Genomic DNA, 27,385 nt, shown 5'->3' on the forward strand with positions numbered 1-27,385 from the left:
CTTCCCTTGCAGGTGTTAAGCTGTGTGTAGCTAGTGAGCAGTGAGGTGTTTGACACGGGAAAGCCCACAGCCTCCTCTGTCCTGACAGCATCCCTCTGTTGACCCTTCCTGCAGTCAGTCGTGGCCCTTGCATTGCTCTGGTCTAGGCATTATTGGCAACACACAGTATCGGAAGCAAGAGACTGCCGTGCCTGGAGCCAGTGTTTCCCTGCAGCAGTTTTGCTGTTGATATTCACAGTACTGTAACTAGTAACAGACTTGATCACAGTCTCCTCGTGCCCCTGCCAGCCTGCACAGGCACGATCTCATCAGGGTTCCAATCTGTTAGATTGCCTTTAGACAAAAAAGAAAACAAAAAAATAAAATTCTGACGTTTCAGCTGTCTATAACACAAAACAATACCTCGAGGTACATTTCCCCTGCAGCGTAGACCCTTAACTCCCCTCCTTTTCTGACATCGGTGGGTTATCCTTGGAAAAATATGAACGTGTAGATAGCAGGATAACTTTTACAATTTTTTCTTTGCTGTGAAAGTAACCCTAAAATATGATGTTTTCCACTTTTTTTAAAGCCATCAGAAGTTTCAGATCTTATTCTTTCATGTTTAAGAAGAGAAAGCAGAACAGGTCAGGGGAGTGGACTTGCATTTGTGGGGTGATGTTCTCTCCATTGCCTCCCATACACAGTGACGACAGACCAGTGTTTAAACCCTGCTCTGAATAGATGCCATCTATTCTAGCTCTAGTTCCAGAGTAGGGAGTGTCTGGATTTCTCTCTTCCAGAAGATCCATCCCCTCCAGGGACTCCAGAATGTTTTCTCCTGAGACCTTGAGTTCTCAACTTTTCTTGGTTCAAACACACACACACACACACACACACACACACACACACACACACGCACACACACTTTGAGTAACTGAGTAGCATTCTGTAGATCATAAAGAGAATCAGTCCCTGGCATTTCAATTTTGTGCTGTAGAATTCATAGCCGTGTCGCTTTGCGATGCTCTGGAAATGAGTTGATTTCTTACTTAGAAGGAATCATCTGAGACGTGCAGGCAGCCTCCCTGAAAGGCCCGTGCACCCTCAGGTGTCCCTCCCTCCACAAGGCTTGAAGCTGACTTTAGGTAGAGGTAAATAAGTTTAACGAGTGCTGCTTGTAGGGATCTGTCAGCTACTGCTCTCCTAGATTTGGCCGCTCATGAGGCAGGACCAGAATAGATCATTTTGAATAGCTTCTTCGCAAACCCCCTAGCTCCCCCCATCTTAAAGATAAACCCTGTATCTGTCAGGAAGCCCTTTTTAGGTTGGGCTCGCTGATCTTTGTCTACTGACGACTTCCTTTGAGGGAAGAAGCTTGATGATAAATGCACGCATATCCACCACCCACCTTCTGATCTGGGCGCTGTCGACCTGCGGATTTTATTTCTGTTGTTTGTGTGGAAGCCCCTTTTCTATCAGTCTCCTTCCTCTGGTCCCTCCTGAGTTTTTCCTGCCCTCCTGTCCCTCTGCGACGCTCCCAAAGGGCTCTGCTGATCTCTGCACTTCTGTCCTGGGACACTCCCCCCCCACCACCCTTTGCACACACCAGTGACCAAAGTGTGTCCAGTGATCTCACAGAAGACATAAAAAATGGTGCATGCACCGTGAATGTGCTCACAGAGACACGTGCACAAGATTCTGCACCCTTGGCCTTAACCTCAGTATGACTTAAGGTGCAGGAACATTTTTAACAGGTTTTAAAAAAACAAAAAAACCCTTCCTGGAGGAAAAAAAAAAAAGCAGATGCAACGGCTCAACCATGCCCACTCCTAACTCTCCACTATTTGCTTATGACTTACTCTGTGCCCACCCCACCCCTCCCTGTTTCGAGTAACCAAAAACAGGTAACAGAAGCAACCCGAGGAGAGGTTTCTGGACTATTTTTTCTTTCTCCATTTAGATGGAGATATATATGCTGCTTTGGGTTCCATAATCCTAGGGGGCTATGTTTACATAGTAAAATACATCCTACCAAATCAGGAAACTGAATATGGGAATCTCTGCAATGAGAGTTAGGTCACTGATGGTGAACAAGAGAAGTGAGGGCCCTGGGGGATGGCGCAGAGGAGAGGCAGAGCAGTACCACCTGACGGCCTGGGACGCGTTGCTCCTCCCTTCGCTTCTCTCCTTGCCCCCTTTCACAGAAGGTGCAGGGAAGGGCATCAGAAAGAGGCTGGATCTTTCAAAGGCAGCTTTCCAACTTTGCACACAAACAGGTAACAGGAAGGTACAGCAAAAATCCTCTCATCTGAAACACTGTCCGCAGAAACAAAACCTGTAAACATGACTAAATAGCTGCACAATTTTGATGCTCTCTGCAAGTTACCTAGAAGTGTTTTGTTTTTCTTATACTTGAAATAGCTTTTACAATGTTATTTTGGTGGCTTTCTTTTCTCTCTACTGGTGGGCCATAGAGAAAGTGGATGACGGGATTTAAGGAAGTTTGAGGGGAGAAAAGGGAGGATATGGCATTGTCTTTTTTTTTTTTTTTTTTTTTCTCTTAAACATTTAATCAAACTCCCATATGTTGAAATTGCTCCTCATATGACTGGTTTTACATGGACACAGAAACTAGGCACTTTAGAGGTGCACTTGCATGGCAGGCTGGGCCCCCCTTTTCTATATTTTATTTTACTTTTTTAGTATAGTGGTACTTAAAATCACTGGTTCACTTAAAAAACAATAAAATGTTAAACTCTACTAATGTACAAATAAGCTGAAAAGTTGCATTTTATGTGTATTTTTTGCCATAGCAGGTACTGTATTTCTCATGCTGGATTTCAAAAAAAAAAAGTCAAAAACAAAAAAAACTAAAGGGTGGTCTTTTATTGGATGTGACAGGTTGAGTAATAAGGAATTAAGTCGTCGTCATTTCATTAAAACTGAGAGATGATGTAATGCATATATGAGTTTTCTGAAGGGTTTTTTTGGGCTTTTAAGCAGCTTATTTTTGTTTTTGTTTAGTTTTTTATTTTATTTTATTTTGGAAAGATATGATTGTATTATGTGCAACTCAGTTGCTTACATTATAACTACAAAATATTTTTGGGTTCCTGGAAAAAAAAAAAAAAAGAAAAAAGACTAATAAATGTGTTTGGCTGCTAAGCATTTACTGTGGTTTCCTGTTTCATTCTGCCAGTTTAATTTGCTCGTCTGTTGAATGTTTGTATTTCTTCTACTGTACTCCCTCGCCCTGCCCCACACATAAAAGCTGTCTGACATTCAGCATCTGGACTGGGCCTCCACTTTGTCTATCTTGTCTTGTTATGTTTGTGTTGCCAGAGTTGTCAGGTTGACCAGCCGCTGGTGGGTGTGTGCTCCTTGCTGCCTGCCACGCTGCCGGCTTCAGAGTCTCTGAAAGAAATTCAGGTTCTCCTGCTACCTTTCGTTGTCATCCCGTTTGAGCCTCGTGTGCCTCTGGAGTGAAGACACTACAGAGTGGAGGAGGGCAGAGGGACGATGCCTGCCGGGGCTCTGCTGCAGCCCGGGAAGGTGACAGCGTGCCAGCTCTGTCCACGAAGCCACCCGCCGGCACCCCCCGCCCTGCTTCCGGTGCTCACCACTGCGGAGGAGCGGGAGAGCCTTACGCTGAAAGCCAGCTTGTTCCCATCTGAACAGTTTCTTACTTATTGTTAGCTGCTGGAGACTCGTTAGACATGTGACCATGCAACCGCGCTAGAAGGGCAAAGGGGAGCAATGGAAGGAAACTAAGACCTTCTAATTCCCAGGTAGTGTCGTGTCTGACTTCATTCTCAGGATGCTGTGTGAAATAGGTAGTGGCAAACCCATTTCATGAGGAAGTGCAGCTCAGCATAATTTAATCAGCTAGTAGTAGATAACACTGACTGATTGCTTCCTATAATGTTTACATGAGGGCACTGCTCTAAGCATACCATGTAAATATTCATCACTTAATTGAAACTTGTTTCAGTCACCATGCTAGGAACCTAGGTTGGATTCCAAAGTTATCACGCCAGAATGCCTTGGCTGAAAGACACCTGGAATTCTAAGAAAATGGTCTTAAGCAAGTCTGCTGTACAAAGTGGTAGGCTATATACCATCCAATTCTTACCATAAAATAAGTAAACACCAGGAAATGTGAGGTCAGGAGAGGGGAACTAGATGTCAAAAACACCTTGCGGGGGCTTCCCTGGTGGCACAGTGGTTGAGAATCTGCCTTCCAATGCAGGGGACGCGGGTTCGAGCCCTGGTCTGGGAAGATCCCACATGCCATGGAGCAACTGGGCCCGTGAGCCACAATTACTGAGCCTGCGCGTCTGGAGCCTGTGCTCCACAACAAGAGAGGCCGCGATAGTGAGAGGCCCGCGCACCGCGATGAAGAGCGGCCCCCACTTGCCGCAACTAGAGAAAGCCCCTGCACAGAAACGAAGACCCAACACAGCCATAAATAAAAATAAATAAATAAATAAAAATTAAAAAAAAAAGAAAACACCTTGCGGGCCTGCCTATATCAAGTAAGTGCTGCATTTGTGGAATTGAGGTCATAGCAAAACCTATGAAGACCTTTATCACCAAAGACTTTAAATTCTGGATATTTTAAAAATGCATAAACGTCTAAGGGGGGGGGGTGTGTTTTAGAATTGAAGATGGTTGTCAAGACTTTAGCCTCTGACTCAGCCCTCTTCACCGCTGCGGGCTCTGCTGTCACCTTAGGTGACTTCAGCGTCTGCTTGGAAAATCCATCCTAACTGCCAGGTTTCTGCACTCCTTCCCCCAGTCACCCCGGCCACACGTTCCCATACTCACACCAAATTGCTCCCCTCCAGAATCACTAATTTCAGCAACCTTGACCTTGACTTCCTGTCCTCCCAAACTGCTTCCCCCTCCTCTTTGGCTTCATTTTGACCTCATCAGCCATCCCAGGACGCTGGCCTATTTACTTTCTTCGACTCCATCAGCCCTCTCCTTTTCCTCATTTCCTTCCTAATCCAGTTTAGATTTTATAGCCTATAATTTCAATAATATGGTTGCTAAAGTCCCCACTTTGGAAAAACCCTATTTTCTATTTTCCACCAGCAACCAAAAGCAGTACCACTTGGGGAAAAAAGTCACTGCGGGGCAAATAAGGACTCCTGTAAATCTACTGTAACCAACCAGCAATGAGACCTTGGCACTGCCAGCAAGCATCCTGTGTCCGCTGATATGTGGAGAAAATTAGAGGTATCAGAAGAATTTCCCCCCAAATTCCTGCTTCCAAACTGTAATCAAGAGACGTGCTCCCCCTTCAAGTGCTGGTTCCTCCAGCACTTTCCCTTCCTGCCCACTTGGCTACTTTTACCTCCCCATTCTTTGTTCTCTCTTCACGTGATCAACTGTCACCCCCATCCCCACCCTAAGCTACTCTATGCTCTTGTCCTGCTATATTTTTTTCACAGAACTTAACCACTTTTTAAAATTATCTTGTTTAGTCATTATTATCCATCTCCCTCACTGGAATGTAAGCATCAGAAAGGGCAGAGTTCTTTCCCGTGTTGTTCTCCAGCTCGAGCGCCTAAAACCCCTATGGCTTAAATTACCACCTATGTGCTAAGACTGCTAAATTTATATTTCCAACGCTTACCATTGGGCTCCGGACTTGTAGATGTAATTGTCTGCTCAACATTTTGAAACACCTGGATATCTTAATGGCTCTGCAAACTCAATAAACCCAAAAGAGAAGTCCATCCTGCCTGCTTGCCCCTCCTCCCACCCCATGGTAAATGGCATTGCTATCCTTTCAGCAATAAAACCTAGAGACCTAGGAGCATCAGCTGAGTCTGCCCCCTTCCTTACTCCCCGTAACTAACCCACCACCAAGCTGGATTGATTGCACCTCTTAAATTAATCTCTTCCTTTTCTTCATTTCCTCTGCCACTTACTTCCTTTGTCCAGGCTAGATCACCTACACGCCTAGGTCTCACCTAGTCCACTGCATTAGCCCAACTGGTTTCTCATTTGGCATTCACTCCAGTTCCCCACCCCCAATCCATTCTACACATAAGAGCTGAGATGATATTTTTCAAAACATAAATCTGATGACGTTATCCTCCAGCCTAAAACTTAGTGGTTTTCTATTGCTTAGAATAAAACCCCAAATATCCTTATTTCCTACCAGGTTCCCATGGTCTGCCTTCCACCTGCTCCTGCAAATTTACCTCCCTCTCTTTTCACCTTTGCCCTCTCCACTCAAGCCTCATCAGCTGACCACTATATCCCAGTGCCTAGTACAATGCTTGGCACACACTAGGCACCACTGTGAAATGAACGATCCTCATGAGTAACAGAATTTAGAAACTAGGTATCTTAAAAGCCTGAAAGAAAAACAAAAGGATAGATGTAAAATTCCCGATTTAGGGACTTCCCTGGTGGTCCAGTGGGTAAGACTCCACACTCCCAATCCAGGGGGCCCAGGTTCGATCCCTGGTCGGGGACCTAGATCCCATATGCATGCCGCAACTAAGAGTCTGCATGCCGCAACTAAGAAGTCCGCATGCCGCAACTAAAACATCCCATGTGCCGCAAGTAAGACCCAGCACAGCCAAAATAAATAAATAAATATTTTAAAAATAAATAAATAACCTTGCCCTATATTAGGTTCATTAGGTTTATAAATAAATAAATAAAATTCCCAATTTAGAGATGTTGCTTTAGATAACACTGACAACCAGCCGCAAGTGTCTAGGTGGCCTTTGAAGATTAAGAACCAAAACTTTGGGGACCTCCCTGGTGGTGCAGTGGTTAAGAATCCACCTGCCAATACAGGGGACACAGGTTCAAGCCCTGGTGTGGGAAGATCCCACATGCCGCGGAGCAACTAAGCCCGTGTGCCAGAACTACTGAGCCTGCACTTTAGAGCCCGCGAGCCACAAGTACTGAGCCCACGCACCGCAACTACTGAAGCCCGTGCGCCTAGAGCCCGTGCTCCGCAACAAGAGAGGACCCCACTCGCCGCAACTAGAGAAAGCCTGCGCACAGCAACAAAGACCCAACACAGCCAAATAAATAAATTTACATTTTAAAAAAAAAAAAAAAGAACCAAAACTTTAGAGAAACCTGTGGACTCAGAAGATAAGACTTGCAGACGTGCGGTTTCCAAGGGGAGTAAAGATGGGTTAAATCTTGAGGAAATTCCCACCACTTCCTTTTCCAGGAGTGTGAGAAGGAAGGATCATCAAAGAAAGAGCAGTCAGAAAGGGAGGAGAATCAGTACACTTTAGTTTTCAAAGCAGGAGGGAGGGGTTGTCAAAAATGCTAAATATTTCAATCAGCCAAAAGGGATGACTTAATACAAGAAAAAGGAAAACTACTTGACTCAAAAATCAAAATGATTTAAAGATGTACGTTGGGAAGCTTGCTCCCAGTTACCTGGCCTATCCCGTTCCCTGCATGTCCACCCCACCCACACATAGCCTTTATTAGTGATTCTTTATGCAAATAGGCAAACATATTATGGCAAAGGGCCGTTTGAATTATTAGAGGAAGTTACTGGTGATCAGTGAGAGTGCAGTTTAGAGGAGACGAGAGGGCAGAAGCTGCATCACAGTGCTAAGGAATAAAGAAGGGAGGGGAACAAATGTGTTCCATACAGGAGCCCCAGACCCTAAGCTAGGATGTCAGCATCTATGTCACCTGCCTTTGCTCCTCACTACACCTGCGGGTCATGAGCCATATTTCACAGGTAAGAAGACCCAAGTGCCAAACGATTAAGTAATCGCCCAAGTCACACAGCTAGTAACATCAATGCCGGTTGGTGAAGAGGCAGCCAGAAAGAGCTTTCCGTGTTAAGGCGGTAACAGCAAGTGAAGGTGTTTCTATAGTGGAAGAGATCTGTGCGTTTAAAAAAAATAAAAAGGAGAAGGGAGGCAGAACTGGAGAGATTCGAGATAAAATAATTGAAAGAGCAAGATCCTTTCCTGAATGAAGAGATTGGAGACAGAAACTCCTATTGGAGGAGGAAAAGTAACAGCAAAGTGCAGCAGAGCCAGGAGAGAGGCTGGAAGACTGAGGAGACAGAGTTTGCAGTAGTCACCGTGGAAAGCAAGGAGAGTAAACTCATCACAGCACAGCAATGACAGCCCTGGAAGTTGCAGGGAGTAGTCATCTTCTTTCCAGAATTGTCTGCCCTCATCCCCAAAAGCAATCCTCTGCAGCTCCAGAAGGGAGGTAGAAGACGTGGGTGATAAGCCCAGGTAGCTGATGGGCTTCTCTGATGGCCACAGTATTCTGGGATTGGTGCTGCGGTCCATTCTGACAATTCTGAAGCCCAGGTGGAGACTTGAAGGATCTATGGCATGAGGACACTGAAGGATGTGAGAGGCTGGGGGAAGAGGAATGGCAATGTCAGGATCTAACTTGTATCTTGGCGACTGTGGGCCTTGTTTCCCTTTGTGCGCTAGGCTCCTTTGGGCAGCATTCATTCACCAAGCGAACATTTACTGAGCACCTACACTACGTTAGGTCCTGTGCGGGATCCACCTGCCAGGGACACGGGGGACCAAGGCAGGCATGATCTCCACCCGCACCGAGTTTGCCATCGATGGGAAAGGCCAACAACACTGAACTCTGGTGAGAGTTATGAGAGGCCTACATGAAATCCCAGAGGTGGGGAGGGAGAACACTTACAGGGGTGGTCCATGAGTTTTTGAGTAAATCGTGAAAAAAAATTAAAGCAGGAATGGAAAGGTGACAGGAAAAGAAGTTATTGTCAAAGACAAGATCTTGGAAGTCTTGAGATCTAATCAGCAGCTTTTAATATTCCTGAAGTATTATGGTTACTGGGAAAGCGGCCATTCACCTCAGCAAACAAGCTGAGAATTCAAAATGGACCTCCCTTCATAGTGAGACACTCAGAAACAGGTCATTTCAAAGCACTATAGGACCTGCTACTGTAGCACAAAGGGAAGAGTACCTTTGAATCTGGTAAGAACCAGGAGCCTGGAGCCTATCCCCCTGCACTTAACTCCTAGCTCTTGCCCTTCTACATGAGCAATCTCAAGACACTCAACCTGCCCATGCCTTCGCTTTGTCATCTGCAAAATGGGGATCATAATAATGGCAAGCATTTACTGAGCACTTACTCTGCATTGGAGAGTAGTATATTACTTCATTTAATAGTACCTGAAAAACTCAGGATCCTCACATGGATGTAATGAGATCCCATGTGTAAAGCACTCAGGACAGTGCCTGATACCTAGTGAAACTTACATAAACGTTAGTGGTTTTATTATTAGTGGCCAAACAGAGGGAAGAGTGGGACCATCTGGGCCTTACGTAAGACGCAGTGACAGAGAGACGTGTTCCAGGACGGGGGAATGCCTTCACCAAGCCGTGGTGTGACCCGGCACGGCGTGTGCTGGGAACTACACAGCGTAATGGCTCAGAGTCAGAATCTGAAGTCGGGCGGCTCCATTTATTAGCTGGGTGACCGTGAGCAAGTCATCAGCGTCTATGAGCCTCAGTTCCAGCGCTTGCTGAAATCCATTTTTACTGCACTTTCGCGCAAGGGGCTCACTTGGCCCTCAATAAATGCCGATTTCCCTTGGGCATCTTCCTTTCTCCTCAGAACCGCGCTGGAGGCCAGGCAGGCGGTAGGAGCGTGGGAGGGATTAGGCGACAATAATAATAGCAAACACAGAGGGCTTTCTAAGTGAACCAGACATCGATCTGATGACACCCAATCCTCACAGGAATCTTAAAGGCGGGTCTTAATGTACCTTTTTTCAGATGGGGAGACTGAGACGCAGAGCTGCTGAGTAACTTATGAAGCGCTAATCACGTTTCTGGTAAACCAAGAGAAACTCCTTAACCCTCAGAAAGCCAACCGCCGAAACTGAACAACCTTGGGGGCTCGGGTCTCCCGGAACCCCGGGGGCGGGACCAAGCGGAGGATGTTCCGCTCCCGGACTTCCGCTTCCGTCCTCGGTGTCCCTGTCCGGCTTCGGCGGGGTAGCGTGTTCGGGATGGCGGCGGGGGGCGACGGTGGCGGGCGGGAGGCGGCCTGCGGGCACGACAGCTACCGCTCGCCGCTTGCCTCCCGTTATGCCAGCCCGGAGATGTGCTTCGTGTTTAGCGACAGGTACAAATTCCGGACCTGGCGGCAGCTCTGGCTGTGGCTGGCGGAAGCCGAGCAGGTAACGTGCTGCGGGGCTGGAGGCGGGCCCGGCCCCGCACGTGCCGGGTTGGGTGCCGAGCGCCGGCTGAGCCTCCGGGGGCAGCCTCCCCGCTAATCCAGAGGAGCTGAGGCCCCAGGAAGCCCAGGGCAGGAGACCCGGCAGCCGCCACCTGTTGCCTCACATGTTTTAATCGTCGAGGGTTCGAGGCGCACAGGGGGCGGCGAGAGGTGCAGTTACCGTTTCAGGGGGTAAGTCTTGGCGGTTCCTGCAGGAGTACATAGCCGAGCGCTTGGTCCGTGCCGTTGTGCTCGTTTCTGTACACGTCTTTCCCCCGTTAACCCGTAAAGACTTGGCAAACTAGGTGGTGGTTTTCCCACATTGTAGGGAAGAAGACCAAGCCTCGATGGTACCCAGCGCGTTATTTGCTCCTTACCATTGATAGCGGAACCCAGGTGTGAACCCGTGTCCCGTGCAGAGCCTGACTGAGCGCTCAGCCACCTCGCCCTCCACAGTGCCTCAGTGTTGTCTGAGACCGGACTGTCACTACAAATTCCATGTTTCCTGGGCCACCGTTTCCGCTTCACCCTGCTGCCGTCTGCCTCTGGGGAGGGAGAATCGGGGCTGTTAGATGAGATGTATGGGTTCTCTTATAAGAGCTGCATGTAGACCTATTTAGCCCAACGATTTCAGAAATAGCTACAGACGGGCCTTTGCAGAGGAGCTGAAGGAAACTGAAGGTGATCCACAGAGCTGTAAAGTTTCAGAGGAAAATGCCACAACAAGCAAGATGGCAGCACCCAAATGACATTTAGTAAACCTGGAAACAAATCTTGAGTACGTGCCTAGGACCGAGGTACACGGTCCCCAAACAGGAAACTTTCTTCCTAGATTTTACCCCCTTCCTATCACTATGCTCAAGAAAATAAAGTAGTACATAACACTAGCAGACAGAATACTCTGTAATGGCCTATATGTAAAAGAACCTAAAAAAGAGCAGATATACGTATATGTATAACTGATTCACTTCGGTGTACACCTGAAACTAGCACAACATCGTAAATCAACCATACTCCAATTAAAAAAGAAAAGTAGCAGACATTTCTGCAGTGCCTGCTATGCGTGTGCCCGGCAGTTTGAAGATTAAAAATTAATAGTTTACTAATCCTCAAAACAATTCTTTATAATAAGTAAGTTATTCCTGTTTTACAGAGGATAGAATGGAGTTACAGAGGATAGAATGGAGGCACAGAGAGATTTCATAAACTGGGCTCAGATAACAATAATAGATAGTAGACAAGAACATGAAGTGTGTTGTGGTTTGTTATGTACTAGGCATGTACTCTATTTTCTGTTTTACTTGGTACTCTAGATAAGGGTGGTGGCACTCTTAAGATTTTGCCACTCAACGTAGCTAGTAAAAGGTTCAAGCTGGGATTGAAATGTAGAGTCTGAATATGTGTCCTTTCCTCTGCCCAGTCTATATATACATTGCCCGAAATGCAGACAATTTTGATATCTCCTGAGTTTGGATTATCTATTAGCTAGGTTGTCAAAATTAACAGCACAAATTACATAATAATTTAGTAGTTAAAAAATTTGAGCCATGAGAGATTAGCAGAAGTGCTGAAAATTAGGAGTAGGGAATGAATTTTGAGAAGACACATTGCTTGGGGATAGGAAGCATTTTGACCACGCTGCCCCCTGCTGCTTTGCTTTGGGAGGAGCCCTGAGATGTCAGGTCTGATGACTAAAAATCCAAGGCAGCTTGGGCAGATGTGGCTAGTGTGACTGAGGAATTGAATTTTTACTTTTCTTTTTTTTTTTGGCTGGGCTGAGCGGCATGTGGGATCTTAGTTCCCCGACCAGGGATCGAACCTACGCCCCCTACAGTGGGAGCTCCGACTCTTAACCACTGCACTGCCAGGGAAGTCCTGAGTTTTTACTTTTAAATTTTTACTAGTTTAAATGTAAATAGCCACATCTGAGTAGTAGCTACCACCTTGGACAAGGTAGGTCTTAAGATGTGAGCCCCTTCCCAGGGCCAGGCCTTGGGGCTTTCAAGTGAGGTTTGGATAAATTTCACCAATGAACTTATTCAGTACTTGGCTCCAGGGTTCCGAGCTGCCTGTGGGCTGCCAGCTATTTTTTGTTGGCCTGATTTTTTCAGTGATGGATGAACGTAAGATGTTGATGTGTTTATTTTCTCATTTGTATCTCCCGGAATTGCTTGCTTTTTTTTTTTTTTTTTTTTTTTAATTTATTTATTTTTATTTTTGGCTGCGTTGGGTCTTTGTTGCTGCGCGCAGGCTTTCTCTAGTTGCGGCGAGCGAGGGCTACTCTTTGTTGCGGTGCACGGGCTCTAGGCACACGAGCTTCAGTAGTTGTGGCACTCAGGCTCAGTGGTTGTGGCTCACAGGCTGTAGAGCACAGGCTCAGTAGTTGTGGCGCACGGGCTTATTTGTTCCACGGCATGTGGGATCTTTCTGGACCAGGGCTCGAACCCATGTTCCCTGCATTGGCAGGCGGATTCTTAACCGCTGCGCCACCAGGGAAGCCCCGGAATTGCTTTCAGTTGCACTGAATTTGTTGCACATAATTTGTTGGCAAAGATACTAATAGCATTCCTAATTTTGGTTTCTCTGGCTAAATCCATCTAGATCAAATGTAAAGCTGTGGCCTGGATCCTACACTTTGGGCACTTAAGTGCCAAGCACTAAAGAATAAGCAATAAATACCACAAAGCTCTCCTCTCAGAGAGTATATACATTCTAGAGGGGAGAGACAGGCTAATAGATTTGTAAAAATGTCATGTGGTGATAAGTGCTCTAAATAAAACCAGGCTAAAGGGATAGATAGAGAGTGCACAGAAGAAGCGTGTTTCACATTGAAGTCGGGAAAGACCCCTCTGAGGAGATGGCGTTTGAGCCCAGAGACCAGACCTGTGAGGGAGTGAGCAGAGACGTAGGGGCAGAGGGAACAAAAATCAGGATTGCATTGTTTTATATATTGGAGTTCCCTTAGAATATAATTTACCATGATTCATTTAGAAAGTTGTCTCCTCCTCCCCATGTCCTTTTAGTTTAGTTGGCCCAATTTTAGTTTAAGAATTGGAAGGTAGGGCATAAATGCTAACATGAACCAATTTTTTTTTCAGTGTCACTTCAATTCAAATAATTGTGCTACAAGAAGTTATTTTATTTTATTTTGCCTGCTCTGCAGACATTGGGTTTGCCTGTCACAGATGAACAAATTCAGGAGATGAAATCAAACCTGGACAACATCGACTTCAAGATGGCAGCTGAGGAAGAGAAGCAGTTACGACATGATGTGATGGCTCATGTGCACACGTTTGCCCACTGCTGCCCCAAAGCTGCTGGCATTATTCATCTTGGTGCCACCTCCTGCTATGTTGGAGACAATACAGTAGGAGCCCATGATGTTGTTTTGTTTCCACTTAGACTCAGTGTTTATAATGCATTTATAAATTTTCTTTGATTTTGTCCATTTTAGGAAGTGACTCCATAGATCTTAGGATCTCAGTGCTCAGGAATTTTCCGCTTTTGGTATCCTTCCAATCTAAACTCTAAGCCCCTAATGACCTCCATAAAATGAGACGTACAGATACTGCCTACGCGTTGGTATGCTGGACATAAGCCGAGTTCTTAGCATTTTAGTGGCCAAAGTAGTTTTCCAAAGGGATTTTCTTTCCAAAGTCCTTTTTACTCTTTGCCAAGACTTCTGAAAAAAAGAAATAATTACCTTATAATTCTTAAATCCCTTAATTAGCAAAAGTGTCTCATAAACACGAGAAAGTAAAAGCAAGCATTTTCCGAAGTTTACTAGGCGCCGAGCGCTATTCTGAGCACTTTCTACGTATTACTTCATTTTTTCTTCACAACAGGCATAAGAGTTAGATTCTGTTATCTCCATTTTTAAATAGCTTTATTGAGGTATAGTTTAATATCATAAGTTTACCCATTTTAAAGGTACAGTTCAATGAGGTTTAGTAAATTTATGCAATCATTCAGCCTCACCACACTCCAGTTTTCGAGCATACCCCTCACGCCAAGAAGTTCTCTTTTGCTTGTTTTACAGTCAATCTCCACTCCTGCTTCCAGTTTCAAACAACCACTGACCTGCTTTCTGTGTCTATAGTTGTGCCTTTTCTCGATATTTCATATAAATGGATTCAGAATATGTAGTCTTTGGCTTTGGCTTTTTTTTCCCCATTGCCACAGATGAGGAAGTGTAGAAGTTGAAGAACTTGCTCTAGGTTTTGCAGCTGGAAAGGATTCATGCCTGGGTAGAGTGGCTCCAGAGCTCTGCCCTTATTGCAGGGCACCCGTGGGACTAGAAGTTAGAATCCAGATACACTTGCAGTTCAGAAAGAAGCCAGTAATTTCTGAGTTGCCCGAAGTAACATTTTTTGTCTAATGTGGTACGTAATTAAAGGCATCGATGTGTAATTGGTGAATCAGATAATGGGAGAACAGCAGTCCTCTAACTTGGAGTATCCTTTTAAAATTACCCAGCATGCAGTTGGGCTCAACAATTACTGTCTCATAAACATGTGTTGGAGTTGCCTGCAACACTTACATCTCCTAACCCCCCAGGAACAGCTTTAGATTTCCTAAACCTAGATCTTGTAGTTCATGACTTTTTTTTGTTAGCAATGATTGACATGAAAAAAAGGGAGTGGAAACTAATGAAATGTGCCTTATGGATTTTTTTTTTTTTTTTTTTTTTTTTTACCCCTATGGATTCTTCTCAGAAACTCAAACACTAATCTTCGGGAAGGTATAAACCCTGTTGACCGGGACATCTTTGCCGTATTCACGAGGGGGCTTACCCCTCATCATTTTCCCGTTACATTAGATACCACATAAATAGGGCTTTATAAGTATAAAGGCTTTGTGCTTATAGAATCCAGTAGTACTGCTCTCTAAGTTGGTGTGCTTTTAAAACAGTAATCAGAAGAGAATTTCTGTTAGCATCTTCTGGCTTGCACAGTGTGTTGCTGAAAGTGAGATAGGCAACTAGGTTAGAAACCCAGTTGTGATGGCCAAGAAGTGTTATGTCATAATGTTGTTTGGGCAAAGCTGATTAACGTAAGATCACTGCATTTCCCTTGCAGGACTTGATTATTCTTAGAAATGCATTTGACCTGCTTTTGCCAAAGGTAAGAAGTTGACAGAAGTTGCTTACCAGTCCTAAGAGTCCCTGTGACAGGAGATGGGTACCACAGTGTAAAGCAGCACAATGTAAATCTAAATAAGTTATTGTTTACTCAGATGAATGATCCTAGATCTAATCTGTAGAACTAATTATCTCTTCTTGAGTTAAATCACTATATAAGTTAATGCTTTTTAAGGCATAGCCTTTTAAGTGAAGAAAGTGTAACCAGCAGCACGTGGCTGGAATATGTGGGTCAGATTTATGATTTTGTCTTGTTTTTCTTCATGAACGTGCCAGTGGTGTTAAAACTGTGCAGAAATAATTCGTGACATTTTAGGTAGTCAACTCAGTTTTTGAATGTTGGTTGGTATGAACTCTTGAAGGCACTTTAAGATACAAAGATGAAAAAATATGGCCTCTGCCTTCCGTGAGCTGGAGGTGTAATTGTATATGAATTGTCTCCAAATTTAGTTCCTGTTTATGCAAGTGCTCAGCCTGAATTCACTCTTTCTCGCACATGGTCTTCCTCGCAGCTTGCCAGAGTGATCTCTCGGCTTGCCGACTTTGCCAAGGAACGAGCTGATCTTCCCACCTTAGGTTTCACACATTTCCAGTAAGTGAGAGGGTTACCTCTTGGGAATTGGGCTTGTTTATGTGCATCCAGCTTCCATTTATTCCTTCAGTTCTCCCTTCTCCATGGTAACCTGGAGGTGAGAAATCTCAAAACATAAGCACTTGGGGTGCCTGTGAGGAATGAACCTTATACCTACCTTAAAAGCTGTACTGCTTAGAGAGTAAATCTAGTGGTTCATTTCATTGGAAAATATGTATACAGAAAGTATTCTTTTTTTTCCCCTTAATTTAATAATCTAACACTTCTGGTATCTCCTTTGCCTACAGGGAGATGTTTTAGGGACAAGGAGGAGGTTGGAGAGCAGATCCTGTTTAAGTCACAGGGCCTGATCCCTCCTTTCCCACTCCAGGAATCCAATGCTGGTTAGTAGAGTCAGCCCAGATGGTTTTGCAGGTCAGGACAGTAGACAGCTAGTTGGGGTAACTATGAAGGACCAGAGTTTTAGATGGGTACCTTCCTGCGGCATGAGCAGGAGGGAAGGAGGGGCTCTCCCAGTTTAGGCCACAGGAAGGGGGAGCCTCTGATTGCTCTCTTCTTGGATCTGTTTCCACTCTGCCTCTCAAGAAAGTATTCTTGATTCAGTGATTCCATTCTTGAGAATTTAACCCAAGTCATCCAAATTATGGGAAAAGCTATATGTACAAAGATCTTTGTTAAAATATTATTTATGATGGTAAGCATTGGAAACAATCTAAATGTCCAAGAATAAGAGAATAATTAAATAAGGTATAGAATGTAGTATATCCACAGGTTGGAATAATACACAACTAACAAAATGATGCTGGTAAGACTAATAAGACATGGGAATGCACTTAGGTTAATGTTGTGGGGAAAAGACAGCATATAAATTGTACAGAGATTGGAAGGAAGTACACCAAGATGTATATACTGATTACTCTGGTTTATGAGGTAATAGGGTAACTAAAATTTTTTCCATACTATGTTTTTTATGTTTTGAATGTGCAAGTATTTTTATGATTACTGAATAAAACCCTGTTTTAAAGCCAATGATCTCATTTTTGAAATGCTAGTAGCAGGTTTCAAGTGATGATATTTGAGTAGTGGTGTGTTAGCCTCTGCCTTTTGTTTTTGTTTAATTTATTTGTTTATTTTATTTTTGGCTGCGTTGGGTCTTCGTTGCTGCATGCAGGCTTTCTCTAGTTGCAGCGAGCGGAGGCTACTCTTCATTGTGGTGCGCAGGCTTCTCATTGCGGTGGCTTCTCTTGTTGCGGAGCCCGGGCTCTAGGCGTGCAGGCTTCAGTAGTTGTGGCTCGCGGGCTCTAGAGCGCAGGCTCAGTAGTTGTGGCTCACGGACTTAGTTGCTCCGCGGCATGTGGGATCTGCCTGGACCAGGGCTCACACCCGTGTCCCCCTGCATTGGCAGGCGGATTCTTAACCACTGTGCCACCAGGGAAGCCCTGCCTTATGTTTTAATGGGGTGTTGCTATGGCAACAAGGGTATCATCCCCTGTAACTTAGGAAAGCCTATTGAGTTTAATCTTCCTTAAAATTAGAGCCTTCGTTATTAGTAGCAGAAACCAGAAGGATTTGTTCCTGTGAAGGAGTCAGTGCTCAGTGTGAATGGCTGGGCCATGACAAACGTTGCGTTCTGTGCTGGCTCCATAGACGCCTAGCATCACCTGTGCTGCAGCTCCTCTTCTCCTGCATCTATTGGAGAGTGCTCAGGGGATGCAGGCATTCCAGTATTCCTCTGGGGATGGTTTAATGAGGGGTACCTGCTGCCACAGTTAGCAGCCGTTAGAAACTCAGAAAATGGTATTGATGCGTAGATGTGACCTCAGAATGGGTGAGTCCCTGCAATTAAAAAGAAATAGCTTTATTGAGATATAACTGACTTAACCATAATATTCACCATTTGAAGTATACAGTTCAGTGGTTTTTTGTATATTTACAGAGTTCATGCAGTCATTACCAGTATATAATTTCAGAATATTTCCATCACCCCCCCAAAAGACCTGTACCCGTTAGCATTCCCTCCCATTCCCGCATTCCCCCATTCCCCCATTCCCCCATTCCCCCATTCCCTAGCTCCTGGCAACCACAAATCTGTTTTCTGTCTATGGATTTGCCTCTCTTAGACACTTTGTTTAAGTCGAATCATATAATGTTCATCTTCTTGTGACTGGCTTCTTTTCACTTACCATAGTGTTTTCAGTGTTCATCCATGTAGCATGTGTCAGTACTTAATTTATTTTTACATTATCTGTTCACCAGTTGCTGGACATTTGGCTTGTTTCCACTCTGTTGCTATTATGTATAATGCTCCTATGAATAGGTCCATGCAAATGTATTTTTTTCTTTGCTTGTACCAATAATCTAGTAGCAGAAGTTAACAAGGAAGACTACCATAAGATTGATTTGGGAATATGTGTCCTAACTTTTGATGTGTATGCTGTAGACATTCCTAGTGGGGTGCCTTGATGTCGCCAGCTGTCAGTATCATTAGCCTAATAGAAGAGAAATTCCACATGGAGTAGGCTAGGTCATCTAGTAGAACTCTGACTTTATTGCAGTTTACTCTTAATTATGTTTTATGTTATAAACAGACCTGCAATAGATTGATTTAGACCTCAGACTGAAGACAAAGCCATTAGCTATTATGTTAGAGTCCCCTGGTTGTGTGTGTTTTGGGGTTATTCTCCACAGTTTGGCTGGCTCTTCATTGGATCTTTTATTTATTTATTTATTTATTTATTTTATTTATTTTTGGCTGTGTTGGGTCTTTGTTGCTGCATGCGGGCTTTCTCTAGTTGCAGCGAGCAGGGGCTACTCTTCATTGCGACGCGTGGGCTTCTCATTGCGGTGGCTTCTCTCTCTCTGGAGCACGGGCTGTAGGCCTGCGGGCTTCAGTAGTTGCAGTGCATGGGCTCAGTAGTTGTGGCTCGTGAGCTCTAGAGCCCAGGCTCGGTAGTTGTGGCACACAGGCTTTGTTGCTCCGTGGCATGTGGGATCCTCCCGGACCAGGGCTCGAACCCATGTCCCCTGCATTGGCAGGCGGAGTCTTAACCACTGCGCCACCAGGGAAGTCCCTCTTCGTCAGATCTGGACTCTTTACAGAGCCCTTTCTTTACTGTCAGTCTAGAGTCACAATCTCCAGTATCGTCATCCTTGTTTTATTTTTTGATAGCATTTTAAAAATGAACAATTATCTTGTTTGTTTACTTGTTTACATGACAATATGAGCTCCACTTGTCTGTTTTGTTCTTTGTTGTATTTCCAATACCAAGAACACATTAGATGCTTGGCAAATGTTTGTTACGTGTATATTTCTTGCCAAGGCCTGGGGACAAACAAAACAGACATTGTCTCTGCCCTTATAGTGCCTCTTGATGGTGAAGAAAGAACTATGCTAGTAGCCCTTTAGTTTTATAACCTTTGAATATTTATAAATGACACTGAATTTGCTTAACTTATTTGCTTAAACTTTTTAGCTCTTGTTTTGTCTTCACTGGTTTCTCTGTCTCTTACTTTAATTCTTACCCTTCCCAGAGGTAGCAGTGATTATTATAAGAAGCAGTGAAGGTTTTATGAAATAAGTCACTGGTTTGAGACCTCTCTGTGTTCTCTTTGGGTTGTTTTCAGGCCTGCTCAGCTGACCACAGTTGGGAAACGTTGCTGTCTTTGGATTCAAGATCTTTGCATGGATCTCCAGAACTTGAAGCGTGTCCAAGATGACCTACGCTTCCGAGGAGTGAAGGGCACCACTGGCACCCAGGCCAGCTTCCTGCAGCTCTTCGAGGGAGATGACCAAAAGGTATTCTGAAAGTGACCTGGGTGATACAAACTCAACTGCAGGAGCACCAGAGACAAAGCTGACCTCCAGGATGGTAGGAGCGATTGAACCTGGAATGGGTGGAGTCTGGACTGGAAGCGGGTAGTGAAGGCCAAAACCTGGGCAGGTGACTTGTCAAGATGTTCTCATGCTAGACACACCTGAATTTCTATAGGGATGTCTTTTCTTTCCAAGGTAGAGCAGCTTGACAAGATGGTGACAGAAAAGGCAGGATTTAAGAGGTAGGTAAGTGGGAAAAGTGTTGGCCTCCTTGTTAAGTAATGAAAGATAGTATTCCTCTAGATTTGACCTTAAATTTTTTTTTTTTTTTTTTTTTTCTTTCCCTGTCCTTCCACCCATCTCCTTCCATCTCTAGCCTGGGTTTTATTCTTACAGTCTGGATTCTATTATATTTCTTATAATTTATAAGAAAAAAGGAAGCTATTTAGTTCTGAGTTCAGTAGAATAGCCTTACCCATGTTGTTGCTGTTTTGCTTTTTACTGAGGACCTCCGATGGGTTGGTCTCAGTCTGGCTATTTGCATCGAGGACTACAGGCTCCCCCACGGCTCCTTGTTTCAGGCACTTCATTGGACTGCAGCAGGACAGAGGCTCGCTGGACCGTGTTTCCTCCTCGGGTCAGGGCGGCTGTCTGGGTATCAGTAAAAAGGGTGGAAGAGCAGTGTGTTCCTGGAGCCACATATCAGCGAGGTCCTGGGCTCAGTGTGACTTAGTGTTCCAGTGGCGCCAAGCTTTCGCTCAGTCTGTTCTTGCTCATTTGTTTGACACAGTCACATTTTGGAATATTTTCACGTGAGGCTCTTTTCTATTCATTACTAGGGCTTTCATCATCACAGGGCAGACCTATACACGAAAAATAGATATTGAGGTGCTGTCCGCGCTGGCCGGCTTGGGGGCATCGGTGCACAAGGTGAGTGGTGGTAGCAATGGGAGTGTTGGACGCCACAGACAGACCCGCCCAGCCTCACTTCGACTTCATTGTGGCTTTTGAGAGATGTCAGATATCACTCATAGCAATTTGGGGCCTGTCAGTGAAGCCTCTTAAGTTAAGGTGTGTTAAAAGGAAGGACTAGTTTCCGTGTTCTCATTAAAGTTCATCTTGCCGTTGTCTGTCCGTGATAATCCTACGCAGTGTTTCACCAGAACATTCCCGTGCTCCCCGAATGCCAGCTCTTCAGGAGCTGAGAGGAGTCTCCCTCGGGGAGGACATGCTGACCTTCAGCTCGGCGGGCTCCCGAAGAGCTCACCTCCTCCATCCGTCCAGTCCCTGCCCCAGACCCCGCATGCTAAGAGTGTGGGTGATGCCTGTGCCCCTGCTGTTCCCCAGATTTGTACTGACATACGACTCCTGGCAAGCCTCAAGGAGCTGGAGGAACCCTTTGAAAAACAGCAGATTGGTGAGTGTTGCGTGGAGGCCCGGGAGCACCGCGAGATGCCAGGAGGTTCGCGGGCGCGTGTCAACAGTTCTGCCAGGAGCGTGCTCGGCCGCCCACTGTCCCCTGAGGTCTTCCTGCCTTTGCTTCTTCTCCTTTACACGGACAGGCTCAAGTGCAATGCCGTACAAGCGGAACCCTATGCGCTCAGAGCGGTGCTGCAGCCTGGCCCGTCACCTAATGACCCTTGTCATGGACCCGCTGCAGACAGCATCTGTGCAGTGGTTTGAACGCACACTGGATGATAGTGCCAACCGGTCAGTGAAACGGGGGTGTCGCGTACAGCAAGTTGTGGGAGGACCAAGAGGGGCCTGGAAGCAGCAGGACTTTATGAGCATCTCTGTATTCCCTCCTTGTCCCTGAGGAGCCTGGAGTCTAATAGGGAGGCAAGAACATAGAAGGAACAGTGTGATATGTGTTAGAATCAAAATATATACAGAGTAATCCTTGTGGGGGCAAAGCGGAGGGAGGGGTGGTGGAGGAGTTGAGGGAAGCTTCACAGAGGTGATGCTTTAGACTTAAGAAATCTAGGCATTTTTTAACATTTGAGACAAGATTGGGAGCACGTATAAAGGCACAGAGCAGGAGAAAAAACAGTTGGGGGAGTTACTAATAGTCGGGTAGCCCTGGAGAATGAAGTCTGTGGCAAGAGATGAGGTCGGACATGCTCTTGGGTAGTAGCCAGTTTATGAAGGGCCTTCTAGGCCCTGAAAAGGAGTTTAGATGTTGCTCTTTCTTTTTTTTTTTAAGTCTTTATTGAACTTGTTACAATATTGCTTCTGTTTTTCTTTTATGTTTTTTGTGGGTTTATTTTTGGCCGTGAGGCATGTGGGATCCCAGCCCCCTGACTGGGGATGGAGCCTGCACCCCCCGCATTGAAGGTGAAGTCCTAACCGCTGGACCTCTAGGGGAGTCCCAAAGATACTGTTCTGAAGGCAGGGGGATGTCATGTGTGGTGTCTTGACACAGCAACATCTTAATTAGTTATGAGATGGGTCAGGAGTAATTTGTAGTTACTAATAAGGTACCAGCATGCACGTGATTTTCTGCTTTGTGTATATACTTATTAATATTCAAAAGCAGATTCATTACTCTAGTTTGCTTGTATTCTGCTGGAATTTCTTGAGAGGAAATGATCAGAGTTAAAGCTAGGTCTCTGGGGTGTGTGCATAATCCAGGGTTTATGGGACTAAAACATGTGAACTCATTCGGAAGTCAGCCATTGACTGTTTTTTAGCAGGCTGTGACCTAATCAGATGTGCACACTAAAATACCCTGCACCAATTTGGAGAATCAGTTGTAAGGGGACAGGGAGCTGATCAGAACAAGTTAGGAGGCTACTTTAAAAATCCAAGTCCAGGGGCTTCCCTGGTGGCGCAGTGGTTAAGAATCCGCCTGCCAATGCAGGGGACACGGGTTTGAGCCCTGGTCCAGGAAAATCCCACATGCCGTGGAGCAACTAAGCCCGTGAGCCACAACTATGGAGGCTGTGCTCTAGAGCCCACGAGCCACAACTGCTGAAACCCGCACACCTAGAGCCTGTGCTCCACAACAAGAGAAACCAATGCAATGAGAAGCCCGCACACCACAACAAAGAGTAGCCCCTGCTCGCTGCAACTAGAGAAAGCCCGCGCACAGCAACAAAGACCCAACTCAGCCATCCATCCATCCATCCATCCATAAATAAATAAATAAATAAATAAATATAAATATAAATATATATATATATATATATATATATATATTTAAAAAAAAAAACGAATCCAGGTTCTTCCCTGGTGGTCCAGTGGTTAAAACTTCACCTTCCAATGCGAGGTGTGCGGGTTTGATCCCTGGTCTGGCAGCTAAGATCCCACATGCCTCACGGCCAAAACACCAAAACAAAACAGAAGCAATATTGTAACGAAGACTCTAAAGTCTTCAATAAAGACTTTAAAAACGGTCCACATGAAATAAAAATCTTTAAAAAAAAAAGAAAAAATCCGAGTACACACTGGCACAGTGGCCATGTAACTGGAGAGGATGTGGATATAAAATCGATGTCAGGTGGGCTGGCCTTGGCGGTTGACTGGAGTGAGTGTTAAGATGGTGATGGGGTGCTGGTGCCATTTCCTGAGTCAGGAGCTACAGGGAGAGGAGGAGCGGGGTGAGGTGGGGAGCAGGAGGCAGTGGAAAAGTGGCTGAATTCAGTTCTGGGTTTGGGGAACCTACACATCAGCCAGGTGGAGCTCTCCAAATGGGTATATGGTCTGGCGCTTGGGCAAGTGGTCTTAGTCAAGAGGTGATAGATTTGAGGGTCATTAGGATATTGGGGTAGTTGAAGGAAATTGTCCAAGTAGCACATCTGGCATGAGAAGTCAGTAGGGCAGCTTCTTGGGACACACCCTCCATTTCATGGAAATCGTTATTTGCTTGAAGCGATAACTGAATTGGCTGTTTGTTTTCTAGACGAATGTGTTTGGCCGAGGCATTTCTCACTGCAGATACGATACTGAATACGCTGCAGAACATTTCTGAAGGCTTGGTGGTGTACCCCAGAGTAAGCGGCCTCCGTTAAAAAGCACAGTATGAGGGCGGGGCGGGAATGGGGCGGGGCGGGTGGCCTACTGCTCTGGAGTGAGCGTGTTGGAGGAGCTGGATTCTGGTCCAGTTGGAGCTCTTCCCAAGCAGAGCTCACTCTTCATGTTGTGACATAAGCTCTAGGGAACTAGGTCTGGGAGATTCATAGACATGTTTATAGAAGAGGGAAAAAGAAGTGCTTCCAATTGGCTTAAAATTGTCCACCGGCCTGAGTCGTCAGGTCTGCTGTGACTGGCAGAGTAGACTTCTCCGTTGGTCTGTTTGTGAGTACCTGAGGCAGGTGGGTTTGTTGCCATGCTGTGCTTGGCTCCTGAAGTCAGGCACTGAAATTGAGCAGACTTGAGGTTTTAGGAATCATTCTGATGAAGCAACTTTTTTTTTTTTTTTTTTTTAAACATCTTTATTGAAGTATAATTGCCTTACAATGGTGTGTTAGCTTCTGCTTTATAACAAAGTGAATCAGTTATACATATACAATATGTTCCCATATCTCTTCCCTCTTGCATCTCCCTCCCTCCCACCCTCCCCATCCCACCCCTCTAGGTGGTCACAAAGCACCGAGCTGATCTCCCTGTGCTATGTGGCTGCTTCCCACTAGCTATCTATTTTACATTTGGTAGCGTATATATGTCCATGCCACTCTCTTACCCTGTCACATCTCACCCCACCCCCTCCCTGATGAAGCAACTTTTAAAAGTTTACTCAAGTCAGTATTCCTTTTTTAAATCAAAATAATACTCTGGATTATGAGAAAACTTAAAAATACAGTGTAGCATAAGACAATCCATTCTACCCTCTTTCTTCATAGATAGGGTAGTTCGTGTCCCTGCTGTGTATCTTTTTGGTCATAGTTGATGTCCTACTGTGCGTATGACTTTGTAACCTGAGGCATCCTTCTTGGTGCTTCATTCGTACAGGTAATTGAGCGGCGCATTCGGCAAGAGCTGCCTTTCATGGCCACAGAGAACATCATTATGGCCATGGTGAAAGCTGGGGGTAACCGCCAGGTTTGTAACCCCTCATGCTCCTGGGTAAACAAAGTACACCTTTAGTCCTGCTTTCTCCTCCCCAAAGAAGGATACACGAAGATGTCTCTGTTATTACCTTCGGTCATGGTATTGGTACAGAACAGTGACCATATGCTGCCGTAGAACAGGCCTATCTTTGGAGGGTGATGGTGGTGACCTCAGTTTATTAAAAAGTGAATTGCTTAATCACTTGTAGAAAAGGTCCACTTTCAGTGAAGAAATTAGGTCTGAATTTCCATAGGAAATGCTGGGAAGTGGGCAGGATGTAAGGGCAGATGGTTCATGAAGCTTTGGAGGAGGCCTTTGCGCCAGCTGCCATACAGCATGGGCCCTCAAATGCCTGTTACTAGTAAGCCAACCATACTCCTTGTCTTCCCAGGATTGCCATGAGAAAATCAGAGTCCTCTCCCATCAGGCAGCTGCTGTGGTCAAGCAGGAAGGGGGTGAAAATGACCTCATAGAGCGTATCCAGGCTGATGCCTACTTCAGTCCCATTCACTCCCAGTTGGACCATTTACTGGATCCTTCTTCTTTCACCGGTCGTGCATCCCAGCAGGTAAACATCAGAACACTTCTGTGGTGCTGCAGTCTTCCCCAAGTGCCCTCTTTTTACACTGCTGGGCTGCAGAGCCTGGAATATTATCTATTAATATAATGTTTCTGCTTCATGGGAGGTATGCTGAGAAATGGAGCTAGTTAGAAAGAATTCAGAGTAGGTTGCTGGCTAAAATTTAAAGATTTGGTTGTTTTGAGCTGCCTTAAGTGTTTCTCCCAGTGGATTTCTCTGAATTCTCTTTTGGTCTGGAGCCGTGGTGTAATGGACAAAGATTGGGTTTTACTGTCAGGTAGATTTGGGTTCAGTCTTGACTTTCTACTTTTACTGGCCGATAGGATAGAGATACATATCTTGGAGTGTGGACTGAAAGGCCTAGCTTGGTGCATAGTAAGTATTCAGTAAATGTTTGTCACTTTTCCTCTTGGCCTTTTGGAGACTACGGGTTAACTCAAAAACATTATCGAGGGCTTCCCTGGTGGCGCAGCGGTTGAGAATCTGCCTGCCAATGCAGGGGACACGGGTTCGAGCCTTGGTCTGGGAAGATCCCACATGCCGCGGAGCAACTAGGCCCGTGAGCCACAATTACTGAGCCTGCGCGTCTGGAGCGTGTGCTCCGCAACAAGAGAGGCCACGATAATGAGAGGCCCGCGCACCGCGATGAAGAGTGGCCCCCACTTGCCGCAACTAGAGAAAGCCCTCGCACAGAAACGAAGACCCAACACAGCCATAAATAAATAAATAAACCCAAAGTTAAAAAAAAAAACAAAAAACATTATCGAGTACAGGCTAGGTGCTCAGATTGTGTTTGGGTGCTGTGTTTAATTCTGGTGCTTTAAAGATGAATTAGATAATCCTTATCTTCAGGGAGCTCAAAACTTAATGGTGAAGGCTTAGAATACCAAGCTGTACATGCAAGAATTGAGGGAAGCACATCTTTTTGGGGATCACAAAGGAGACAACCCTAGATCAGAAGAAGTTAGGAAAGACTTCTTGGAAGACATGACATCTGAGCTGAATCTTAAGGACAGGCAGGAGTTACCTGTAGGGAACACCAGGGTGAGAGGAGATGGCAGATGCATGGACGTCCAGCATAAGAGAGAGTTGCCAGATTATCAGGTGCCCTGGAAGCAGTTAGGATTTAAAGTAGAAGACAGACGGGAGCTTATCATTTATATTCAAGTCACTCTGGTGTATTGGATTTGAAGGACTTAAACTGGAGGTCGGGAGGCCAATAAGGTGACTGCTGCAGTGGGTAAGCAGTCGGTGACGAGGGCTTTGAGCCAAGGCCAGGGTACGTGCACACGGGGCACAGATTCGAGGGCTGGTTAAGATGTTAGTCACTTGGAAGCTGGTCGAATGGGGAGGAGGGAAGAAGCAGTGATAATTTTAGCTTGGGTAATGGGTGGAGAATGGTGAGACCAACTGAAAGGACACAGCCAGGCTGGTTTGTGGGGAGGGGCGGCCTGGTGGGCCTGATGGGGTGAGCTGCCTGTGTCTAGGGAGAGATTTCTGGCAGGGAGTTGAGAAAAATAGAAGCTCAGTGGTGGCATAAAGGTTTATCAAATAAGGTCTCAGTGTTATGAATTGACATTGAAAAAAGGATTCTCAAAACTTAACGTGTTCTTTTATCTTGCATTTGCTTTCTTCTTTGGCAGGTACGGAGATTCTTAGAAGAGGAGGTACATCCCCTGTTAAGACCATATGAAAGTGTAATGAAGGTGAAGGCAGAATTACGTCTGTAGAGTTAGAAGAGAATTAAACAAAAAACTGTTGTTGGCTGTGTTAACTTTTTTTGCCGAGTCATGAAAACTGTTACTTCTAGTGCCTTATTTTATCTCAAGAATTGTTACCGTAGGGACTTCCCTGGTGGTCCAGTGGTAAAGAATCCACCTTACACTGCAGGGGACGCGGGTTCAATCCCTGGTCAGGGAACTAAGATCCCACATGCTGCGGGGGCATCTAAGCCCTCGAGCTCGCGCGCCTCAACTAGAGCCCAAGTGCCGCAAACTACA

The 27,385-nt window shown here is 45.4% G+C and overlaps 1 protein-coding gene across 1 annotated transcript; it reads left to right on the forward strand.

The window, feature by feature from the left end:
- The first annotated feature begins 9,955 nt into the window (after window positions 1-9,955).
- Window positions 9,956-27,159, forward strand: ADSL (adenylosuccinate lyase). The gene is made up of 13 exons (XM_068560753.1): window positions 9,956-10,172; window positions 13,374-13,577; window positions 15,289-15,333; window positions 15,863-15,942; window positions 19,567-19,738; window positions 19,952-19,998; window positions 20,596-20,686; window positions 21,104-21,173; window positions 21,319-21,466; window positions 23,658-23,748; window positions 24,707-24,796; window positions 25,197-25,373; window positions 27,029-27,159. Exons 1-13 carry the CDS (start codon window positions 10,002-10,004, stop codon window positions 27,113-27,115), a joined length of 1,473 nt encoding a protein of 490 aa, XP_068416854.1. The 5' UTR covers window positions 9,956-10,001; the 3' UTR covers window positions 27,116-27,159.
- The last annotated feature ends 226 nt before the right edge of the window (window positions 27,160-27,385 follow it).

This window comes from Eschrichtius robustus, chromosome 13, assembly GCF_028021215.1.
Source record: "Eschrichtius robustus isolate mEscRob2 chromosome 13, mEscRob2.pri, whole genome shotgun sequence".
In the NCBI taxonomy this organism is placed as follows: Eukaryota; Metazoa; Chordata; class Mammalia; order Artiodactyla; family Eschrichtiidae; genus Eschrichtius; species Eschrichtius robustus.

What these genes read in the sequence shown, in the direction of transcription:
- ADSL (XM_068560753.1), top strand. Translation starts at nt 10,002, where the DNA reads ATGGCGGCGGGGGGCGACGGTGGCGGGCGGGAGGCGGCCTGCGGGCAC. An exon ending in TTGACCTGCTTTTGCCAAAG is followed by an intron (nt 15,334 to 15,862) that starts GTAAGAAGTTGA and finishes TCTTCCTCGCAG; the next exon opens with CTTGCCAGAGTGATCTCTCG. An exon ending in CTGGATGATAGTGCCAACCG is followed by an intron (nt 21,467 to 23,657) that starts GTCAGTGAAACG and finishes TTTGTTTTCTAG; the next exon opens with ACGAATGTGTTTGGCCGAGG.